The following is a 19,404-nucleotide window of genomic DNA, read 5'->3' on the forward strand; positions in this document are numbered from 1 at the left end:
CACTGTTGAAACAGCCAGTTTCAGTTAAATTGTTATTTTCAATATATTGCTTATCAAAATCTTCTGTCTCCTGCTCCCATTTCTTCTTTTCGCATGTTGAAGCTCCACTTAGAACCTTTTTAAAACCCAACAGTGCAAAATTCTGCACATATGCAAATTATTTGAATTTTTTTTAACTGGTCTTAAGATTTTGATCATGACTGTTTATGATATAATTCTGGACTCTCATGACTTCGACCAGTTGAACTTGATAATGTTTTTCTTATGATGGAACAATGCAGCATAAAGACAAGTGGTAATGACCTTTGACCCCGGCAGTCTGCTCTTCAGGAAGTTCAGTGGCTGTGTGACGTCATGGACAAAACGCTTCCAGACACTCTTTAATGGAGTGGTACTCCTCGGTACTAACGGGTGTGACCTCCGTCCTCATGAAAGCAGCGCAGCTCCGACCAGCTCTCTCTCTCCTCATATTAGCACTGCAGCGATTGGTGTATGAGCTGTTCCACCTGGTGTCCACCACCCCGGCAGGAGTTTCAGGCGCGGTCCACCCATGTGGTGAAGCATTTGAGTAGATAAAAGAATCAAAAGGCTGTTTGTGAATGCCTTCTACTGCAAAATAAATATCACCTTGTTTAATTTGGACTTCTGGATACAGGCACAAAGGAGTTCTTGCACGGAAATGTTTGGATGTCTGCTATCATTCACCGGAACATGTTTTATGATTTGTGCTGCAGTTGCATTCTGGGTGATTGTAAAGTACAGACGTTATCTCTGGCACACGTAGAGGAGGTCCTGATTATCTACTAGAGTTTCTCCAGATTGAGATCAGACTTTCAGACGGATCCATGGGAAGATTAATCCATGATGTTTCAAATGAGAAGCTCGGCTATATTTTTGTTTTTGGCCTTGCAATGGGGTAAGAGCACACTCTTAAACACAATACTTTTATGTTCATACATGAGACTGCTATTTATTTTTATACCTAGCTTGTGTTATATGGAGTGAACAGAGTAATACAGTGTTAATTTTAATAAAGTGTCCTTAAAACAATTCCATATCAAATACATTGACAGGAATCTGTAGGTGCTTTCACCTCTCTTCCACACTTCTGTGCCATTAATCTCACATTTTCTATAAATGATAGAAAACTGAGAAGCAAACTTTCAAGTAGGTTTGATGTTTGGAGTTAAAGACACGTCAAGACGAATTTGTGAGAATACATTACACGACATATATAACAATAGCAAAGTGTGGTGAATTAATGGATTTTCTCCCAGAGTCTATAAACACAGAGTTCAGACACGTTATGTTGGGAAATAGGAATTATTGTAATTGTGTAGATGGAATTTCAGTGAAGCCACGTTTGAGATTTGAAGGTATCTTTGTATATCCATTGCTGCGTTTTGTCTATTTACCAGCTGCGAGGAGGCCAGAGGTTTTAATCAGAGACCTTTTGGTAGGACTGATGACTGATTACTTCAGTGTGGGCTTTGAGCATGTTGGTATTAGTGGAGTCATAACTCAGTGACAGTCATGAGTCTCGATAAGAGTTTTTTTCTTGAGTCATCAGTGAGACTTTCGGTAGCGACGGAAAATTCTTGCATTTACCAGCGAGGTTGTTATCCACACATTTGCAAGTTATGTTTCACTTCACGACTTGAGAAACATCACATGAGGAATCAACAGTGAAATCTCAATGTTCAATCACTCAAACGTGTGGATTAATACAGTTGTCCATTTCAACATGTTGAAAAAACTTCATTTCACTGGGATGCAACAAATATATTTCACAAAGGAGTTTCCAAAATACGAAGCATTTCCAGGGGTTCGCAAAAAGGTTAAATATAATTTACTCATATTTGAAGCAAAGTAGCCTCATTTGTCACAGAGGTCTCTCGAAACCTTCTTAATTTTATTTTTCTTTATTTAATTTCTATGATAATAAACAATTATGAGAATTGAGCTTTACGCATGTCAGTCTGGTCTTCATCTAGTTTCAAGTCTTCATCAGGCAGCTTTAGAACTTTTTTTTGTTGCGAGCTCCAGTTTGCTCAACATCTGATGAGAGAGTGTTTCCTGCTGAGAACCTGTATTTAGGAAATCGTGCATCTTATTTATTTATTTTTTTGCCTCTTAATGAATGAGGATTGCAGGACACCATAGCAACTCCTTTGTTTGTAACTTCACAAAAATGTTTTTCAAGATGGAGGAAACCAAAGTAACATACTAAGCCTCTGTTTTCAAGTGACAATGCAAAACACTTGTTGCGTTTTGGGGGTCCGTTCACACAACAACGCTGCTCGGAGACATTGAAAACGCAACTTTTTGAAAATGGCTTCTGAGGCGAAAATGTTAAAAAATCCACCGTCGTCATGTAGACGGGCGAAAACGAGACTTTGTGACGTTGTTTGGGCGCCGTCTCCTTGGAGCACCACTGTGCAGTTTCCAAGTATTTATATGTTCATGAAATGTCAATTGTCTCACAAACGTCTGCAAGACATTCAGAAGCATCAACAATTCTGTATTTTAGTGTCGTGTGAAGGTTTGCCATCCGTTGTGTAACATGAATTCAAAGCCATTATGCAACATATGAAATGGGTTTCTTCTGAAATCTTGTGTTTCCACCTCGTTGCAAGTAGTTGCAGTTCAGTGAGATCAGGGCTCATCACATTAGTGACAAAGGGTCTCTTAGGAACATACAAGTAAGGACTGGACTGAATTAAAATGATATTTTAAAGTACTAACAGACAAAATGGTAAAACAATAAAATAGAAATTGAATAGAACTGATCCTGAAAATGTCATTAACTAACAGCCATACTAAAGGGCTTTACACTTCAGTAGTCATTAACTTCCGAATTGTTGAAAGCTTAAACGAAAGCTGTCCTTCCAGACTGTGACTGAGTCAATGTTTTGTCTTGTTTAGCTGCTGGCTCTTGCTCTCAATGGTGTCAGGCTCCCGAGCAGCTGTGCGACTTCGTGTGTGACTGTAGTGACTGTAGTGATGAACAAGACTGTGGTAAGTTTAAAATGGTTTCTCAAATATGATATCAGAAGCAAATGTCTTGCTTTACTATGTGGTTTTCCTATCAAAAAGAGTTCTTATCCGAAAGCAGTCCTGATTAAGCCATTGGATTTTATCCATATTCTGTTTTTATTTCACGTGAATATGAATTCACCCAACAATTTCAACGTAAATATGTAGCTTGAGTCTTTTCACAGAGCAAGTTCTTCACACTTTCAAACAACCCACTTTGCTACTTGTTAGATCATAGTTCTGGATACTGAAACAAGGAGAAACAATGGTACAAATCCACTTGAAATATATTTTGGTGCATGAAATAACATATCCTGCTACCACTTAATTATAGTTAAATTAGATTACTGATCACTTTATTAGCATGCAATCCATCACAAGGTAGGAAGGCAAAAGCTGCTCAAACCCATTGAGTCATTAAAATAATGAATATTGGGCCATTTAAGGGCACAATACATCCAATACATCTTTTTATATACCAGCCATTGTTGTATAATTTGTAATCAAAAGAAAGTCATTATCATCTTGAATTGGGAAAGAATCAGGGTTCAAAGTTGGTGTGTGTGCATGAATGCATGTGTGGCGTTTGTTGAAAATTAACTGTGATTTAATTGTATAAAAAAACAGAAGTGGTCCCACTATCAAACCCTGAGGCACACCTCTCTGTTGGAACATGAGATCTCATTTTGTGTTATAAAGATAAGATGGAAATCACAAAACCGTATGAACCAGAGGACAATAGACACCATCATGGAAGTTAGAGGTCATCTAATAGTTCATCTAAATACCTGAGAAAGTCATGGATAAATTTAAATCGTTCAAAAAGAAAGATTTTGGCATTTGTCATGTTTAAAATTATTTACTGTAAGTAAAACGAAAAGTAAATCCAAGATGATTGCTTTGGGCCTCAACTGTTCTCACATGGAGTGTTTCTATTGTTGCTTAACTCGGTCTCAAATATTGTAATTTAGGTTTTATTATTATTTTATTATTTGTTATACCTAAATTTAGTGAAGGTGTTATTAAAGGCATGAGCCTCGAGACATTAATAAATGCAAAAATCCTTCCAACTCTATCATAAGTTGTGTGTAATTTCCGATCTTCTTCTCAAGGCTACAATGGAAAACACTTTGTTTGCGACTTTGAGGATGTGGGAATGTGTGGATGGACCGACCCGTCCTCCAGTGGAACATTTAGGTGGGAGAGACTTCAGGGAGCGGACAAGCTGTCGGACAGTGGACCATCCTCAGACTACACCACCGGGACAGCTACAGGTTTGTTCCTGCTGGATATCCTAAACGGTACCTTTAGTCATTCAATACTGAGATCAGTGCAACAACTTTATACGGATAGTAAACTGAAAGAATGCAACTCACGAAAAATTATTTATCAATTAAAAATAATTCATATGAATGATATAACAATAAGTCAATGTGTGTGGGGCACAATAAAGTTTACCCAGCTTGTGCCCCACACACTTTACTGCGCTCTATAGGTTCTTTATCAGAGGTTTTACTGCTGGAAGTGGGTCGCCTTCGAGAGGTTTTAACAGTTTTAGTAGAGATTTTATCAATGACAATGATAAAATACTGCATTACTTATCAACTGAGAACACATACAGTCACTCAAATGTACATGGATGTAGGTGTTGTATAACATGTTACTGGGTGCAGCATGTTGGTACAGTGGTTAGTACTGTCACTGCACAGCAAAATGGTTCTTGGTTAAGTCCTGGTGGCTGAACTGGTCCACAAATGATTTGATCCTACATAAACAGACGAGGCTGTTGTGTGGTTCAAAATAATCAAACCAAATACACCTTCAATTGCATTAAAGAGAACGAAGTACACAGTACAAGATCACAGTTCAAATGCCCTCAACAGCCGGTAATTACAGTCCACAGATCATGTCTCTGCCTTGCTGTTGTACAGTCAGTTCAAAGTCCATAACAGTCCAACAGTTCCCTTACAAACTTCAGTCTATTTTCAATGATGTGCATAAACTTCTTCTCTTCATCATCAATGGAAGTGAAAACTGTCCAGAATTCTTGCATGGCAACACTCAGTGAGAATAGTCCATAAAGCACCCATGGTACAAGTCAGAGTTGCGTATGTCTGTAGGATCATGCTGGGTTGAGTTTCTAAATATGAAGTGTCTGAAGGTATATGAATTGACAGCAGGTGGCCATGGGGCCAGTCCTGGTGCAGGGTTAATACATACTATGAAGAGCCTGGTCGAACTTCCAAAGGATGTTAATGTTTTGGTGGCCAGATCAGACTCAAACGAGGGTGAAATCCAGAAGGTGGTGATGATGAGGAGGAGGAAATGACAAACACCAGACGACAGATTTAATCAAATCAAACTGTCCAGGCCTAGAAGGAGTATTCAGTTGAAAAAAGGCTCAGAGACAAACACAGAGTAAGCAGACAGGGAAGGAAGAGAAGGAGAGGAAGGCCAAGGTCGTAACTAATCATGAAACCTTTGACATCTGCCATCATGTAGGTTGGTTCATGGGAGTGAGTGCAGTGAAGGGAGAGTCTCCTGATACTGCAGTTTTAATCTCTCCAGAGATTCAACAGTCCTCACCTACGTGTCGTCTTCGTCTCAGATATTTCCTGTGGGATTCAGGTAAGGACTTTTTGGGGGGGGGGGGGTTTAAATTGCTGAAGGTTAAACATTTTACAAGCCGACCTTGAACAGAGTGTCTCTCATTTTAACAGAAAATTGTTTCTGTTAAATTTACCATTCATGTTTTGTCGTAATTCAAAATTGTAAGTGTTGAAATTTGTATCGACCACAAACTGATCGGCAACTTTTCCTTCAGGTGTCACAGGTCTGGGGTCTGTGCCGTTGTGGGCAACCGTCCGTCATAACGACTCTCAACAGGCCGTAGTGTGGCGTCCTGAGGCCTCCAGTTTCCATGGCTGGAGGGAGGCCACCATCTTTGTGGGCCGTATCTCCGCACCCTTTCGAATCCGCGTTCATTCGCAGCGGTTGGAAGGACGGTCAGGAGACGTGGCCATAGACCAGCTGGAGTTTCTAAACTGTGCTCTGCCATGTGAGTCCCACCACCGTTTAAAGAGCCCAGAGGATCCCACACACAGTTCGTTCTAACGAATGAATCATCGTGGAAAAGCTCTTTGATTGCTTGACGCTTGAGGGGGTGGATTTATTAAAACTGCAGAGCAATGATGAATGCTTTTTGACATGACATGACCAGTGCCCCTCCCTGGAAAAGAGTGTCCGGCCGGGATGTTGAAGTGTGTACGTGGAGGCTGTGTGGAGCAGCGGCAGGCCTGTGATGGCAGCGATGACTGTGGCGATGGGACTGATGAGAAGAACTGTGGTGAGAAACTCTTGGAAAAAAAGCACTGCGGGAAGTGTTTCAATCAATACATTGTTATTCCTCTGATGCCACAAATGTCTTATATGGTTTTATGGTTTTTGAGAAATGGAAGTGAGATGCAATTTTTTAGAGAATTTAAACATATTTAATCCAGAACTGATACTAACAGCCTAAATGTCAAAGCTGAAACATGAATGCAGAGGGATTATCATTTTGAGTTAATCAGCGGTTCAAAAATGGGGACAATATGTATTTTCCCAGTGAGTACTTCTAATAGAGGTTAGGAGTCATAATAGTTACAAGAATTAACATATGTATTATCATATAAACGGATTTAATGATGCAGATCTATTTAATCAAAGCAATAGCATTATCAGACATGGTGATAAACTGTTATTTAGAGACAATATATGATACAAAATTAAACACGATGCTATGTAATAATATAATATGGTATGATATATAATAGAATAGCCTATGGTACAACATGTTAATTCAACATCATACTTTATAATATCTTAAATTACCAAACAGTTTCTTCCGAATTTGTTTTACATGACAACTTATCACAATACAAAATGATTCATCAAACTATAAAACATTTTGGATTCCAACACATTATGTTCTATTATGTAATGTGTTTTGAGATGGTAGTGTATATTACAATATATTTTGATATAATAGGTGCAATACCATATGTTAGATTACATCACAATTTCACAAGTTATGATTTAATTCGCGCGAAACGATATAATGGCATAGTGGAATATGAGAAGGTACAATGTCGCAAAATCGAAATTAACTATACAAAAAGAACATAACCACTTTAATCACAATATGATTTTACTTTCTCCGGAGTACATCAGGAACACTCATGATAATGCTACCTCTGAGCTTTAAGTGGTAGTAGCGAGTCACTGTACCATCCGACGTGTTCTCAGGCCAGCGATCTGAAATATCATTAGCTCCATCAGGTAATGCTTACCAGGTTGTATCTCATTGTGACATAGACATACGAGCTGGAGGCTTGTTTTGAACAAGAACTTCAACAAATAGTTTTTTGAAAACAACAAAAATAAAACCTCCTCCATAAAATTATCAAATGTCTACACTGAAATGATTTGATCACAAAAGTTGTATTTTATAATACTGTTGTTTTACTTACAGGATACCAACTCTGTGACTTCGAGCAGGATTGGTGTGGTTGGGACAACAGATCAATTTCCAACCTGAAATGGATCAGAACCAATCAGAAGACCATCTCCACCTCAGACCCTCTGAAAGGACCCGGCAGAGATCACTCTGAAAACAGCGCATCAGGTATCTGAACAAACCTCAGTGTTCTGTGTTTGAACCGCTGAATATAGGCTGTTGTGTTTATTGGGAATGCGTTCTCCATCATTTCTTTCTTCTTCTGTTTTTTTTTTTATATATATATATTTTTTCCCCGACAAATAAAAAGCACTTCTATCTTCGCAGGGAACTTTTTATATGTCACTGTCCCTGATGGTGGTCTCAGGCAGGACTGGGCGGCTTTCCAGAGTCCGTCTCTTCAACCAACCAACAGTTCACATCCTTGCAGGGTAAATTCCCACCCTGAAACATTCCAAACTTGAACAAATTGTTAAGAGTATCTGGGACAACAGAAGGAAATTCGCCTTGTGTTAAATCCGGGATCTTTGCAATAACCTCGTGAAGAGATTGGTTGTTCATTAATATGCACTGTCCCGTCCAAATAAACAAATAAATGAAAAGAAATTCTCCTCATCCCTGAACCAAGAGCTGTTTTCACTTTTGAGGTTTTCCTCAATGACATTTGCAATCATTTGAATTTAGCCACAGCTTGAGGCTAAAGCACCAAGTTTCTTGCTGTAGATGGTGATGTACACACATCAGTTTGGGCCGAGGTCCGGAGGTTTGACTGTGCTGGTGGCAGATCGCGCCATCTACCCGGTGTGGGAGAGGGGAGGGTCTCTGGGTGATCTCTGGGTGAAGGCAGAGGTGGAGATTGTCACAAACTCGTCTTTCCAGGTACACACACACACACACACACACACACACACACACACACACACACACACACACACACACACACACACACACATCAAATTACAATCAGCTGATATGACCATTGAATCTACTTCTTATCTGCCCTGCTGAATGTTTCACTCCAGATAGTCATAATGGCAGCAATCCGAAATTTTACATATGGAGGAATTGCTATCGATAGCATCCAGCTATCTCCTGAATGCCGCCCATCACTGGGTATGTTTGTTTTGGATTTTTTACATTAAAATAGACTTCACATTAATTCTGAAGGGGCCAGGAAAGATGTTCTTTGTGATTATGAATATATTTACTGTTCTCTTCTTCTATAGAAAATAGTTCTTTGGATAAATTACCCGAATCTCCAAAAGACCCGTGTACTGAACCAGAGAAGCTGTGTGATTTCCATGCCGACTGTGACGGAGAGGCAGATGAAGCCAAATGTGGTGAGTCTATTCATTCTACTCATTAGGGTGTTCTCAAAATATGGCCTTGGTTAAGTAGCTCCAAACCTTGTTTTCTCCTGGACAGCAGTCAGATTGCTCTAAAAATGCTGCAGGCCCCCTGTTCAATCTCTGACTAATATCCAAAAACAGAAGCCTTCAAAATAAAAGCAGTAGATCTGCTAGAGATTCTGACTAATCTTTCATGATGACCTTTTTTTCCATGTACAATTATGTTTGTTTTGATGAGGCCCAGATGAAGAAAACAAAGCCAAATATAAACATAGATGTTAGATTTCAATGCGTTTGGGCCTTTTGTTTACACGTAAACAAAGTTACAAGTCACCAATAATGATTATATCACTCAGGGGGAGGCGGAGTTTAACATCACAGTATGCGACAGAAGCGTCATCAGCATCGTATGTCTTCTACATGTGTTTACAGTTTGGTGATTCCCAGTCACTATCTACTTGGATTTTACTTCTTTTGTACTCTAACGCCAGATTTAGCAGGAGCGCCACTTCTCTATCGGTCCAAACAAAAGCAACATTATCGCTCAAGGAACAGGAAGTAATTTGTGCTATTCGTTGTGTTTTTTTTCCAGGATTCTGATTGGCCAGCATTGCTTTATGCTTCTCTTTACACTGCCACCTATGGGTTTGGCATGCTCATAGTAGCTCAAATGAGGTTTCTAAATAAGTTTGTGTTAATACACACAATGAAACAGTTTTTGAAAGTGTAAAATACCATTTTTGTAAATACCCGGCTGTGTGTAATCAACTTTTCGCAAGTAATTTATGTAAAGTCGTACAGGTTGTTCGCTGTCTGTCCTTCTTTTGTAAATGCCTAATCTTTATATTGTTTGCTAAGCCTACTTCATATCAAATTCATTAGTGTATCATTTGTGTTGCGACACCAAACCAAGCTTTGGTCTCATTTTGATGTGTGATGTGTCCATGAACGCGCCCTACAGGAGATTTTTCTTACCCTGAGGGCAGCTCAGGTTGGACTGACAGCAGCATTGGGGGTCAGGGTTGGATGCTCCATAAAACTGAAGGTACTCAACTTTCCTAATTTCTTACTTTATGAACCAGTGTCTATTCATTTAAAGACTGAATATTTTGATGTGTTCATGTATCTTAGCGGAGGAGTATCTGTATGTAGGCGAGGCTCCGGGACAACATCTGACTGAAGCTCAGACACGGACCCCCCTCTTGGGCCCGACCGGCCCAGCGTGTAACATGACCTTTGATTTCGCGCTCCATGGGAATCCTGATCACATCGGTAACTTGCTATACTTCATGTTTATGTTCCTATACTCATCTTTATTTGCTTCTTTTTTTTTTTTCTCCATATAGCTCACTCTACATGTGTTTGCTGCAGGTGAGCTGTCTGTCAGAGTGATTGACAGCATGCTGGGTGTGGGGCCAAAGCTGTGGGAGTACAGCGGGAAGACGGGCACGGATAAAGAGGCATGGCAACCCGCTGAAATACTTATTGGATTCAGGAAAAATCGCTTCCAGGTCAGATTTGTGTGCTTCTTTGATTTTCGCACAGGATTTAAACCGGTAGATGTGTTTCTGGATTCTGATCTTTGATAATTAACATCTGAGTCACATATTGAACAACAAAAATAACACTTTGAAGTTTTGCTCAGGGTTTCCCTCAGGATTCTGTGGGACGATGTGGCTGAGAACGCTCTTGGTCCGCGTGGAGCATCTGTGATTGTGGTCCTGCAGGCGACATCACGCTGCTGCACCAAATCACAAACTAGGATTAAAAAATGCTCCCGTAAAACAATTTGTCAACCAAACCAATTGGACTAAACACTATGATATAACTGTGTGACGAATAGTCCTTCAGGTTATATGAGAAATTCTTTGAACAAATGCAGTCTCTGTAATTCATGAGAGGCATTGCTGCTAGTTTGACACTTAATATAATTTCCTTCACAAATAAGCATAATTCTTGAGCATTATTCTTAATAAACTTGGTTATCTTCCGTAAAAATACAGAAGCCACTGACAAAATGATGCTGATGTTAGATTACAAGCATTTAATACTCACTGTAAGCATAAGAAGCTTCTTTCAGACAGATTATGGTCTGAATGGTTTGGCAAAAATGGCCATCATGCGATAAATCCACATATTTTTACATTCTTAACACAGAAATGCTAAAAAAAATAACAACCAACAATTTATACATTAAGTTCTCTTTCAAATGTTTTTTTGAGTTGTCTGTGGTCAAAATGCTCATACTGACGTCAATTAAATTTGTTATTCAACTACTTGCATTTCCAGAAAATCAAATGAGAAAACCAGGAAACACTTTGACTCCAGTTCAAATCCTGAAAACATGATGTATGCTGTGTGCTTTAGAGTCGTGGTTCCAAGGATGCCAGGGTCACTCAAAAAAGCAAACCTTTGAAGAGCTATTGTGGAACAAGATGAAAATCCTCCTGCTGCAGTTGTTTCTCTAATGACAGAGCTTCTCTTCTCCTTTTCTATACCTTTACCAGCTGGCATTTGAATCCCGTGCAGTGAAACTTTGTCCGTGTGCCAGGATTAAAGTGAAAAACATCCGCTTTCAAAGTTGTCACGCTCAGTATTATCCATCTCCTCCAACAGGTAAACGTGCTGCTATCTATTAAAAAACCACAAGTATTATTGTTGCCTGACCTGTGTTTTCACTTGTGTTTGCCTGCAGGACTGTCCTGTAACTTTGAAAATGGACTGTGTGGATGGTATCAGGATAATGATGACATCTTTGACTGGACGGAGCTCGAGGGAATGGACCACACCATTGGTGTTGGTGAGCTCATTCACATATAACTGCATAAACAACACATTAAGCTTTCCTATTTTTCACATGCCATTATCGTTCATTTATCTCTTATTTTGAGTCTGTGCCATATCGGACCCAATAATCAATGCTGGTATTGGCATGAAAATGATTAAAATCACCGGTGTACTTGTTTTTACAAGTATATGTGATTTAAAGTCTGTTGCATTTTTTTCATGTCAAGTTTTTAAAGGAAAGTAATGAAAACTTTGAAAGGGTTATATTATGCTAAATTCACTTCCTAAAGGTTTTCCAACCTGGGAATGACACAAAAGAAGTGAAGAAAGTCTGTCATCTCTCTCTCTGACTTGTTTCAATTTTAAAAAATTGTGTGCTCCAACGAGCGAATCAGAAACCAAGCCCTGTATAGTGTCATCGAGGGTTTAGCCAATCCCAATCAAGATAGACTCTCGCTTTGACCTTCCCACAATTAGGCAGCTCTGCTCTGGCACATGGCACCACGAGAGGAAGTACTTCCTCCTCTTCCCAGGATGGACATGTGGGCGGAGCCAGTCCAGCTCACACAGACACAGCAGATTCTGAATGCAGCTCCTATTATCCAATATTCAAATGGCTGAAAATCCAGGAAAAACTAGATTTGGGGCAATGAACTTTCAATACAACGTTTTTTGACCAATGAGACCATGTGAAAGTGTTAAGCTGTATAATGTGACTTTTTTAGATGATGGAGTGAGATGCAAAGTGACATCAAATCAAAGTACTTAAGTAAGATACTGGATTTGAACATGAATTCCACACAAACCTAATTAGAAACCTATTGATCGGGTAAACTGTAAGTAATGTGGTTCTACACTTCTAAGTCATTGGAATAATGCAAATTAAAACCAAGTTACTCAATTAAAGTCATACAAACCTCAAGAATTTTTAAAAAAAGTGACATGAGATCATGCTGAATCTTTCTGTTCATTATCCAGGCAGAAGCCTGGTTGTGGACATGTGGAGTCCATCTCTGCGTGGTATGTTTGGGCGCTTAGTTTCATTCCCGCAGTCATCGGGTTCCACAGATCGCTGCCTGTCCTTCTTCTACAAACTGTACGGACCGAACACAGGTGATCACTTTACTGACTGAGCTGAAGAAAAGTGGAAAATGTGTTGATTTACAAACACTGCAGCCTGACCGGATGCTGTTCCTTCCAGGCACTTTGAATGTGAAGCTGTTGTATAATGACGGCCATGAGTCCGTCATCTGGAGCCGTAGTGGATCTGATGGGAACGTGTGGCAGGAAGCAAACTGCCCAGTTCAACACCAGATAGAAGACTTTCAGGTAAGAATTGACGACAACTGGCACTAGTAAAATGACCAAATTAAGAACTTTAACAGGCTATTTGAAGTTTTGGGTGAATTCTGCCTGCTTCTGGTAAAACAAACCAAACTTCCCTGCTGCTTTACCTTAATACAGGGGTGTCAAACATAGGGCCACGTGTTGTCCCAGTGGCCCTGTGCAGGCAAATTTTGGCCCACATTCCTTATATTTGATACCCGGCCTTGCCTCACTGGGGCACATAGGGACTCCTAAGAGGGCACACGCACAAAGACAGTCACACACACACCTATGGATAATTAACAGTCACCCATTAACCTCTGGGAGAAAATCCGACGACCCCGGAGAAAATAACCCATGTGAGCACAGGGAGAACATCCAAACTCCTCACAGAATCCCCCGGATTACTCTCGCTGTGAGATGAGATGTTTGCCACTATTCCACCGAGTCAGATACACTCACAAGTTGCCGTTTAGGAAAGATAATCTGTGCCTGTGGGACAAATTAACTGTCTAAAGTTAAAAAAAACATGATCACCTGTCTTTTTTTTTTTGTTATGAATAAGTAAAGCTGTGGCAAATTCAGAAATCTGCACAACTGCCTCGTGTGTTGATGTTGAAGCTTCCTCATTAACTTGGAGAAATGACTCTGACAAAACTATTCAAATCAAAAACACAGCATCAGCTCCTGTTAACATTTTGACCCGATTGTATCCCATTTCTGTATAAAGACACACACAATTCTGCAAACAGTAAGTGTACCAAATAAGAAAACTATAGCAACACTCCAAAACTAGAAAACAAACTTTACATCGCCTCTGCGTGTCGTGCCAGTAAGTCCCATCATCTTCCTCTCTTTTTGAACCACAGTTAGTATTTGAAGCCGTCCGCTCGGGCTTTGACGGGCGCGTTGCCATTGACGACGTGTCACTGCTGGACCGTCAGTGCGGGATGCCACGGAGGTGTTCTTTTGAAGGAGGCTTGTGTGGATACACCAGCTCTGGCAGTGTCACCTGGCTTCACCTCAGTGGTCAAAGCACCTCAGCACACCAACCCAAAAGTGACCACACTCTGGAGAGCAGTCTTGGTGAGCGAGAGTTTCACTGAGCTAGTTCAATAAAAGCATGGAAAACTGAGATAGTGATCATTTATGACTCTTCTGTGTTCAGGTTTTTACATGTTGGCTGACACCAGTGGTGCCGCTCTTCCCTCTGGTGCCGCCACAGTCCTGACCTCTCTTGTTCGCCAAGGAACCGCCAAGACTGAATGTCTCAACTTCTGGTATCACATGGGAGGAGTGAATCCAGGTGAAGCCACCCGCAGTCAAACAATACACACAGAAAACTACGAGAGGGTGAAAGTATTTTAGTATTTAACTGTGTGTGGCCTGCAGGTTCTCTTACAGTGTATATGAAGCCAGTTAATGGACAGAGAGGGAAGGTTTTCTCCACCAGTCTGAATCCAGGAGATGTCTGGCGCCATGGCAACGGCAACATCTGGAGTGACCTCGTAGATTGGCAGGTACAGCGTAGAGAGTTTTTCAAGTAGTTATTAATCATGCCGACTATTGTTTGCTGTATTATGATTGCTTCATTTAGTAATTTTTGTCAAACTCTTTGTGAGGTTTGTATGAATTTAACATTTTAACCCTAAAGTCTTGCAAGTGACTGTTATTTCTCTACTTTTAAGTAAGTATAGGCAGATATTCCACCAACAGGAGTCTTTGGCGACACACCCACAGTCTTTTTCTAAAGATTTGTTTACCAGACACTGCAAAGCAAAGCTGGATACATTGATAGCTATATTCCACCCACCTAAAAAATAGCAAAAATGTTGCTTTAATGTTTGTGTAAAGTTGCCACTAATTTACTTGATCTATCATTTAAGTTTTCTTTACAGTTTGTCTTCTAATTCCCCAAAAGTTTTTTTTTCAGTATTACATCAGTATTAACACCGGAACTATTTTTTTAAAGAACCCTGCTGTTTTGGTCCAAGCAGAATTTCATCTGATGTTGTCTTTCAAGTCTTGACAGCAGAATGTTGCTCCAGAACCGGTTCAAATGGCGTAAACAAATCCTGTGTGAATTGTGCTCTGCAGCTGGAGTTTGAGGTAATCGGGCATGGAGGCGACGACACGCATATCGCCATCGATGACGTCTTCCTTTCACCTCATCCATGTGAAGATCGAGGTTTGTGGTGTCACTGAGAACTAATGCAGAAGATTTTCTGACCGGTGAACAGCTCAATGGTAATGCATGAGTCAGTTACGGACAAAATCTTTCTCTGAGTTTGCAAAAATCTTCCGTCCAAACTTAAACGTAAGCATTGAGGTGACACTCACAAACCTCCCAAGCTCTTTCAACCACACTAACAAAACACTGAGAGACATCATGGTCTGTGTTTCGGACAAAATGTCCCATTTGGTTGATCTTTTGATGCTTTGCATGTGGTACAGGAAAGTCACAAGGACGATGCACAAACTCGGAGTGAAAATTCGCTCAAAATTTGACTGGACTTTATATACATCGTGCACTTGCTTGGAGATTCAAACAATATTTGTTGAATAAAAATAAGAACTTTGCACTGTTTTGCAACATATGCACAAATGATATTCATCAAGTATGATCTGATAAAACCACGTTTAAAATTCAAGTTTACGACTCAGGTATGGCAACTGCAAATCCCTGTGAATGTTTTAAGTTATTTACACATTCCTCTTTGAATTCTTGTCATTGTGTGTGATATCAAGGCTTCAGGTAAAGCTTCCCTGTTTACTGGCACTAACATCCAAAAGCAAAATGACTCTTGTATTTCTTCTAATGTGCCAAATCTGTTGCCAACAGAAGAAGTGGCCTCCAATTAGAGGTTTAGCAGGAACGTCCCACTGGGAAGAGACTCCCATGTCAGCACAGAACCCACTGAGAGATTATGTTTCTTGTTTGGTCAGATCATGGCTTTGAGTGCCTCCAGAAGAGCCAGAGCAGGGGGGTCAATCATAAGGCCCGCGGGCCAAAACCGACCTGCAAAAGACTCCAATCCAGTCAAACCACCTGGCAAATTGATAAAAATTCCATAAAAATCATTGATTTTTGAACTAATTTGTCAAGAGTAGCGGACTGAGCACAACACTGAGACCCGAGCTGAGATATCAGTGATGCAGCCTTGAAAGATAGCTGCTTCATTACTATCAAACTAGCCTCAAAGCCATGCTGTCAGGATTAGTTTTCTAATTTAAAAAAAAAGACATGCATAATGCAACAGCTGTAGGAGACGTTTTCTGGACATTTCACTGTGTTTGTGCACCAGAAAGCTTCATTAAAATTGGCTTCATGTTGATATTGTAGTAATTTTCTTTTAACTTAGAGACGTTTTCATCATGTATCTCTGTGCCACCACAAAGAAAAACTTTAAAGTTTAAATTTAAAGGTTAATATGGCTATATTTTACTATTCTGGCCCACTCAAGATGAAATTGGACTGTATATGGCAGCTGAGCTAAAATGTGTTTGACAAACCTCACCTAGAGCAAGGTGGGCTTCACCATAACAGGGAAGAGCATGGGTGCCTGAAACAACCCTGAGTTACTTTAGAAGAAATACAGGTTTAATTTTCTTTTTGGATGTTTTAGGATCTAACCACGTTTGGGACCAGCGGTCTGAATTCCCTGGTTCTTATGAACGGTTAATCATGTAAATCTCTTTAAAAAATTCAAAATCAGTATTTTTATTGGCTGTGTGCTGTACAATCACTCTGTGATCAGGAAAGCCACCCTGATCACAGAGGACCCCTCTCACCCTCTCCATCACTCCCTCTAGTTACTCTCATCAGGTAGACCCTACAAAGTCTCACTGGCCCGCAAAATCCTTCATCCCAACGGCACTAGCCACTCTGAACAAAATTAAATAAGAAACTGGACTGAACATATATATATATTGTTTTATTTCTATTTTTATGGGCTACCGTTTCCTTTTAACCTTTCCTTTATGTTTGTACTTGTGTCTTAAGTTTGTTTTAAATATCTGTTATATTTTATTGTTTGGAGCCTTGTTAAAGAAACATATCTGTCAACACTTGGGGCAGACAATAAAGTTTGTCTTGTCTTGTCTTGTCTTGTCTTGTCTTGTCTTGTCTTGTCTTGTCTTGTCTTGTCTTGTCTTGTCTTGTCTTGTCTTGTCTTGTCTTGTCTTGTCTTGTCTTGTCTCGTCTCGTCTGGCCTCGCCTCGTCTCAGATATCCCAGGTGCTATGTGTACTCTGGAGGAAGGCATGTGCAGCTGGAGCAACAAGCAGAACATCCAAGTGGATGAACTGGACTGGGAGCTGACCAGTGAAGAGGCAGAGCAGCACTACCCCACCCCACATGGAGACCACACCCTGGGGACAGAGAAAGGTCGTCCACAGTTACTTTGACAGCTTATGACTGATGTTACATCCAAATTAATCAAGTGATGTCTTTCTTTTCTGAATGACAGAATTCCACCTTTGTTCTTCACAGGTCACTTCCTGATCCTACCAAGCAGCGGTCAGACAGCAGCCATGCAACGGGCACATTTGCTGAGTCCTCACTTGCCCGCCACCAAGGGCACATGTCTCAACTTTTGGCTCTACAAAACCCACCCAGGTAGGACTAAATTCTTTGAGTGACCATCAGTGACACTAATATGTGTCTGCCGTCTTTTTATTTGAATAACTTGTCTGTGCTGACGTGCAGTAAGGAGACAGCTGAGCGTGTGGAGACTGTCTAACGGTCGACTCAACCAGCTGCTGGAGCTGAACGACTTCGGGGGATCATGGAAACGTTTCGATGTCGACATCACGTCGACTGAAGAGTACCAGGTCTGACTTGCCCTTGCTGAAACATCCCTCATACAGAACACTATGTATTGCTTTAATGCTATCTTCATGATAAGTTATCAGAGAAAAGCCTCATAAACGCTGTGACGCTGATGCCATGTGTTTGCAGATTGTGTTTGAAGGGCTCAAGGGGCAGTCAGGCGTTTTAGCTCTGGATGACATCGAGTACACAGTTGGGGTCAACTGTGATAACAAAGTCACAGATGCTGCAAGTAAGATTGAAAATCCCACATTTTTCTCTCGTTTTACAGGTTCTAACCATTGTGGTTCCCCACATTGTGTATCCTAGAAACGACCTATTTTTGACAGGTAATCTGCGATTTACCCCACAAGTGGTGAACTTGCAATCATTCGGATTAATAGTTGTTTCCTCTCTGACTTAAACTTTGTGAGATGCATTAAACAAGTATATACTGGTAGGATGCCAAAGATGCTATTGTTTGTTATTCTGCATGTGTCAGTTCAACTATAGCTGCTAACTTAGGTAAAGTGATATAGAAGATGATGTAATTGTGCAAAATGAGATCTCCAACATTTCATTTGTATTTGATTTCTGACTGGACCTGATGTACGATGTATGATGTGATCATCTCGCCTGCAGCTTCAGAGGACAATGCAGCAGGAATTGCAGCATCAGTGATCGTGATCCTGCTTGTAATCGGCACGTTGATCGCTGTGATGGTTTACTACCTGCGCAAAAAAGAGAGACATGGCCTTATGTCCTCATCCTCCTCCAATGCGGTTTACGAATCTTATGATGTAGACCTCACAGTAAGTTCATCTTGATGCCAAATTGAATTTGTTTTTTTTCTCAGTAACTGTGAATATGTTGAAAATAATGAATTTTACAGCAGGATCAGGTGACGATTCCATCATCACAAAACCACCCAATGGAAGCCGGCTTTAATGATGTCACTGTAAGTATCGTTCTTAATTCAATACTTCTATTTGAGAATTACATCCTCTTTTTTTAGCTCCTTGAAATTCACAAGTACTTACATTATGTAAAAGTACAAATAATGTTATTTTATATGTTTTGACAGTCAAAAAACAAGATTTTTTATTAGATACATTATAAGAATATGCTAAGCTGCAAAACAGCAAGCGTGATTATGATAACAAGCTATAAGCTGTGATATCGCAAAATTACAATACTGCTAAGCTACGGGATACAAAGTTAAGCTAAGATACAACATGCTAATATGTGCTAAGCTAAGTAATGACTATTAGGCTACCTTATCAAAACTAACATATATTTATATGAAAAGCTGTATAACTCTTAAGATAACATGCGGCTTACATGAGTGACAAAAAAAATAAAGGAAATGTGTTTAGTAGACAATTTCAATGTTCCTGTGCAATAAGTCTTATACTATTGGAAACCTTGTTTATTTCCTTCTTAAAGGCTGAAACGTTTGTATGGAACAACATGCATTTGTGGGATGAGCCACAGAGCTTTAACCCAGCTCTTCTTACTTCTTAGGTTTTCCATTTTTAAGGATGTCTTTGTATGTTCCTGCAGGTTTTCAACGGCTTCGGAGAGAGGGAGGTGGCGTAA

At 40.1% G+C, this 19,404-nt stretch overlaps 1 protein-coding gene across 1 annotated transcript; it reads left to right on the top strand.

The window, feature by feature from the left end:
• Nucleotides 1–298: 298 nt before the first annotated feature.
• Nucleotides 299–19,404, top strand: mamdc4 (MAM domain containing 4; the record flags this gene model as incomplete). The annotated part of the gene is made up of 29 exons (XM_080477614.1): nucleotides 299–401; nucleotides 2,926–3,018; nucleotides 4,149–4,310; nucleotides 5,539–5,664; nucleotides 5,861–6,094; nucleotides 6,257–6,382; nucleotides 7,550–7,702; nucleotides 7,862–7,965; nucleotides 8,258–8,413; nucleotides 8,557–8,647; nucleotides 8,761–8,874; nucleotides 9,845–9,928; nucleotides 10,015–10,155; nucleotides 10,255–10,394; nucleotides 11,391–11,499; nucleotides 11,579–11,683; nucleotides 12,649–12,783; nucleotides 12,872–12,999; nucleotides 13,866–14,082; nucleotides 14,165–14,302; nucleotides 14,389–14,516; nucleotides 15,094–15,184; nucleotides 17,233–17,382; nucleotides 17,488–17,613; nucleotides 17,704–17,828; nucleotides 17,956–18,058; nucleotides 18,448–18,617; nucleotides 18,698–18,763; nucleotides 19,369–19,404. The coding sequence occupies 29 exons, from the start codon at nucleotides 299–301 to the stop codon at nucleotides 19,402–19,404; spliced, it is 3,654 nt and encodes a 1,217-aa protein (XP_080333740.1).

Source organism: Lipophrys pholis, assembly GCF_963383615.2.
Source record: "Lipophrys pholis genome assembly, chromosome: 12".
NCBI lineage: Eukaryota > Metazoa > Chordata > Actinopteri > Blenniiformes > Blenniidae > Lipophrys > Lipophrys pholis.